We start from the raw sequence: 4,096 nt of genomic DNA, 5'->3' as shown, positions 1-4,096 counted from the left end.
TAAATGTTTGTGGGTCCCATGTATTTTATTACTGGTGTGCAGCGCTATTATTGGTTCCACAGCCTGCTGAACAGCTATTGCACTCAGCTAACCCTATCTCATCATATTGTTGAATATCATTTTAAAAGATCATCCAGGTGGCATCATCAACAAATAAAGGTTGCCAACCTAGTGATAGTCCAATGAATGGGGGGCATGCCAAAGCCCAAAGGGCACATGGATCAGTTATCAAACATGCTTCATATTAGTAGAATACGATCTTGGTACATTTTCTTGTGTTCAAACCTTCTTCTGTTTTAGTAATATGAATGCCCTAAAAATTGAAAGAGAAGGCCATCAAAAGATCAAATACCAAGAAAGCCTACCTGTGAAACTGTTTCTACCAAATGCGTAATTTCTGTCCAGTATGGGTATATGGTACCCAATCATGAATGAATGAAATCTGCCAACATTCTGACAAAACTAAACTGTTCAAGTCCTTCGACGAAGCTAATCTACCAAGTACCAATTGTTATACTTCTTATTGCTTCAAAATGCATATAAAGTCATAGCCCAAGTTTCCTCTTGGCTGAATCAAAGATTTCTCTTAGATCCTTTTTCACACTGTCATCTGCAAATACAAAATCAATAGCACCCCTTGCCAGCTGAAACATTTCCAACTTGCCAAGACCTAGATAATTGACAAAAAAGAAGAGGAAAAGAGGAAACAATGAGCAGTTATAAATCAGTGTATATAGGTTCCAATGCATTAGAAAATAATACATACCAAATGAAGATGCTGCTACACTGTATTCATGGGACAGACTGGTGGAGAACACCCCTGCATCATCAGTACACAAGACTAATGGATGCTTGACACTGTAGAGATCAACTGCACCGACAATCACTTGTGTTACAAAGAAATTATATAAATTTCTAGTTTTCTAGATTGTAAAGCAAGAACATGGTGCAACCACCAAGGAATTTTTTACAAAGTTGGGGAAAATTGGAAATAAAATGATTTCCTCTTGCTTTTTGTCCTTGTATGACATTAAAAATTGAAAATTTTCAATATTCAGATAGAGAGGAGCTAACCAAAATGGTGAACATCTAAAGAAGCGATGGTTTGAGTCATGATATTGGATGTCAAACAAACTTCGACCTGCATAATTGTGAAAAATAATATAACATGAAGATGGATAAACTGTCCACATGTCAGAACAAGAGGACAGGGAGGAGACATCCTTGCTTTATCTAATTATCATGGTTAGCAGTATTAGATTTTTGGCCTAGGCTGATTGTTCAAGACACCCACAACTCTCCACCAGCCAAAAAACACAAACACAATACAGGTGCCCATGTATAAGAGATGGATAGAAATAATAGCTTCTCCTATCTTCCTGCGCGGGCAAGTTATACTATAATAGAAATATAAAATGGGAAATGGGCATAAATAATAAACCGGAATCTTAGATGACTTTAATTTTTCCCACTCCTCATCTTCAAGGCAACAAGCGTGGCCAATCCTCTGAGGAAGAAAATCCAGCATTGCTTGAATTTCCTTTCGATTGGGAACCTACATGTACTAAGATATAACAATAAGCTAGTTAGTATAAGTCTGGTCATATGAAGATTATAAATAGTGCAACTGAATGCTTGGAAGCCTGACACACCTCTCCACAGTGAAGAGTAATATGAAGACCTTGTTCTTTTGTGAATTTAAGTGCAGGCAAGTATGTCTCCCTGAGATAGAAAGCCAAAAAATATATATAATCTTTCAATAATTTATTAAAGATTAACCATTCTACTTCTCTCCAATTTTCAAGGTTGTAAAGAAATACCATTCACCCACAACAGGATTGCCAGAAAGGTCAATACCGACCACCCCAAGATCCCTCATTTCCAGTGCCAGTTGAACCTGACACAAGAAGAAAGCAAAGAACAGTGTTATAAACACAATATCAGCCATGTTTGCAGTGCCTGAAATTTGCTGATTTTTTTTCATGAAACTTCTCATTTAAGGGGGACGGCAATATCTATCAAAGGAATCTCACTAGTTACATATTTTTTATGAAAAGTTTGCTATATTTTTGTTAAAATATTTTACATATTGACATTTCAGGAAATATCACAAAAAACAAGGACTTGATAAGTTTTGAATGTTAATGTATCCTATGCAGCCCTTGTTGAGTACTTTTGTTCCTTAAACTTGTCAGTCATTATATATGGTTATCTTTGTAGTATTTTTTCTTTTTAAGCATTAAGCATGCCTGCACTAACATTTTCTGAAGTCCACCGAGAAACTATACTTTCCCTGATACTTCTGTCAAATAGGAAAAGTTGAACAATGTCAAAATTTCATGTGGAATTTCCTACAAAATATTTCATTGTTGAAGAGCCAAATTATTCCTCACACTTGAAATTGTAAACGTTGACTTCAGCTTCACAATATACAACTTCACAATTCCCACATAACTTACAGTCTCCATTGCAGCTGAAGTGGTTTCGCGCCGGTCAATGCTGAGAAGAAGTCGAACATATATCTTTTTCTTGGTTGTTTTGCATGCATCGCTAATAAGTGTTACTGAATTTTCTGGGCTTGTTTGAGAAGGGGTGAAAGCAACATCTACTGTATCGACAGCCTTTAAGCCCTTTATTACTGCATCCATGTAAGTGCGCTTGCTCATCCCTATAGATTCATTCTTCTGTTTAAATTAAAAAAAAAAAGACCAAATGCTATCTTATTCCATCATTAATTAACGCTTGCAATCACCGCAGGAAATAAATAGGAGCAACAGCAACAGGTTAAATCACTTTCTAAGCACCTTAGGTGTTGTTCTCAGCTCCAAATACACAACGTTCTCAGCAGCAAAATCTTCAACAACCTGCTTCAGGGAACAAACAGAGAACAAATTTGTGTAAGACTTGGATGGAAAGAAAGAGAACGCCAGAGGTCCAGAACTGTCATGGGAACATACTTCTTTAGTGATTCTGGTGACAGTGGCGTGGTCAGTAGTGAGTACATGGATTAAATCAAACAACTTGAAACATTCTGGCAGAGAGCGACCATCTGCAAGCAGATATTAATTGAGGTGAAGCTATATAAGATTCGCCTCTAAGAGAACTCACGGGAGAATTGATTATATCATCTTTTCATTTTATGAAGAAAAGGAAAACATACTTTTCTTGATGACATGTTCCACACCGGCAAAATCTATGACGCCCTTTTCACCCAGAACTCTAGCAAGTTCACTGTATAGCAATTATATCTCAAACCAATCATGACCCACCATTACAGAGTATCTAAGATGACAATCTGAAGCTTTTCAAGGACTACAACTAAAATCTTTATAAATGAAAAAGAAAATTAAAATTCTGTCAACACCCGCGAGAAAGAAAAAGGATGAAGTTCGAGAGGAAATAGAATCCTTGCAAGTAAATCCACCGACCCAGAACGGAGATTCCCACCAAAGCTCAGTAAGGAGCGACAATCACAGACAGAGATAACGATGACATAATGGTCAATAAACAAAGAAAGAGAGGAGATAGAAAAAGCTTACAGCAATGTAGAATCTCTGATGGATCCATTCAGGTGGGCATGAAGCTCGATCTTTGGCTGCGACACCCACCACTCCATCTCTTCTCTGAGTTCTCTCTATATCTCTCCCAGCGCACAACACACAAAGAACACGAAGCAGTCGAAATGGGATTCAGTCACTGCAAGACAGTCTGCCTTCGGTCTCTAGGTCCAGCCGTCCAGGTCCCTGTATAAGCTTCATGGGTTTACAAAACTGGATAAAGCGAATTGGGATGTGCTCCTCCCACAAGGCGCCTCACACCGACCTCACATGCACATCTCACCAAGGTTTTTAAAATCGATTCGGACAACGAACCGGTCAGGGTCCGGTTTCTAGGTAAAATGGTCCGATCGTTCGAACCGAACGGATGACCCATTTGACAAAAAAATTAAAAACCAGCCAAACCGTTGAGCGGTTCAAATGCCTGGATCAACGGTTTGCTGACCAAATCAATGGTTTTGGGAGAAATAATGGTTCTGTGGTAAAACGGAACCAGTCACCTGATCAGTTCCCGGTTTTTCCAATGCGACTGCCCAGTC

General features: G+C 38.4%; 1 protein-coding gene across 2 annotated transcripts; it reads right to left on the bottom strand.

Moving 5' to 3' along the window:
* Nucleotides 1-225: 225 nt before the first annotated feature.
* LOC104610888 (N6-mAMP deaminase-like) lies at nt 226-3,757 on the bottom strand. Of its 2 annotated transcripts, none has more exons than XM_088894552.1 (11): nt 3,540-3,757; nt 3,161-3,231; nt 2,958-3,049; nt 2,805-2,867; nt 2,460-2,684; nt 1,821-1,897; nt 1,653-1,722; nt 1,442-1,555; nt 1,075-1,141; nt 767-871; nt 226-670 (listed from the first exon to the last, which is right to left on the bottom strand). In XM_088894552.1, exons 1-11 carry the CDS (start codon nt 3,614-3,616, stop codon nt 546-548), a joined length of 1,086 nt encoding a protein of 361 aa, XP_088750678.1. In that variant the 5' UTR covers nt 3,617-3,757; the 3' UTR covers nt 226-545. The 2 variants fall into 2 exon arrangements, with proteins under 2 accessions (XP_088750678.1, XP_010276027.1); XM_010277725.3 differs by having other exon boundaries at nt 2,805-2,864; nt 3,540-3,753.
* Between the last annotated feature and the right edge of the window lie 339 nt (nt 3,758-4,096).

Source organism: Nelumbo nucifera, chromosome 1, assembly GCF_055504915.1.
Source record: "Nelumbo nucifera cultivar China Antique chromosome 1, China Antique-T2T, whole genome shotgun sequence".
NCBI classification, from domain to species: domain Eukaryota; kingdom Viridiplantae; phylum Streptophyta; class Magnoliopsida; order Proteales; family Nelumbonaceae; genus Nelumbo; species Nelumbo nucifera.
This window is presented reverse-complemented; position numbering and strand designations above follow the sequence as displayed.

Coding starts and splice junctions, on each gene's coding strand:
- LOC104610888 (XM_088894552.1), bottom strand. CDS start 3,616: ATGGAGTGGTGGGTGTCGCAGCCAAAGATCGAGCTTCATGCCCACCTG. Junction 3,050..3,160: donor GGAACATGTCATCAAGAAAA/GTATGTTTTCCT, acceptor ATCTGCTTGCAG/ATGGTCGCTCTCTGCCAGAA. Junction 671..766: donor TGTAGCAGCATCTTCATTTG/GTATGTATTATT, acceptor TCAATTATCTAG/GTCTTGGCAAGTTGGAAATG.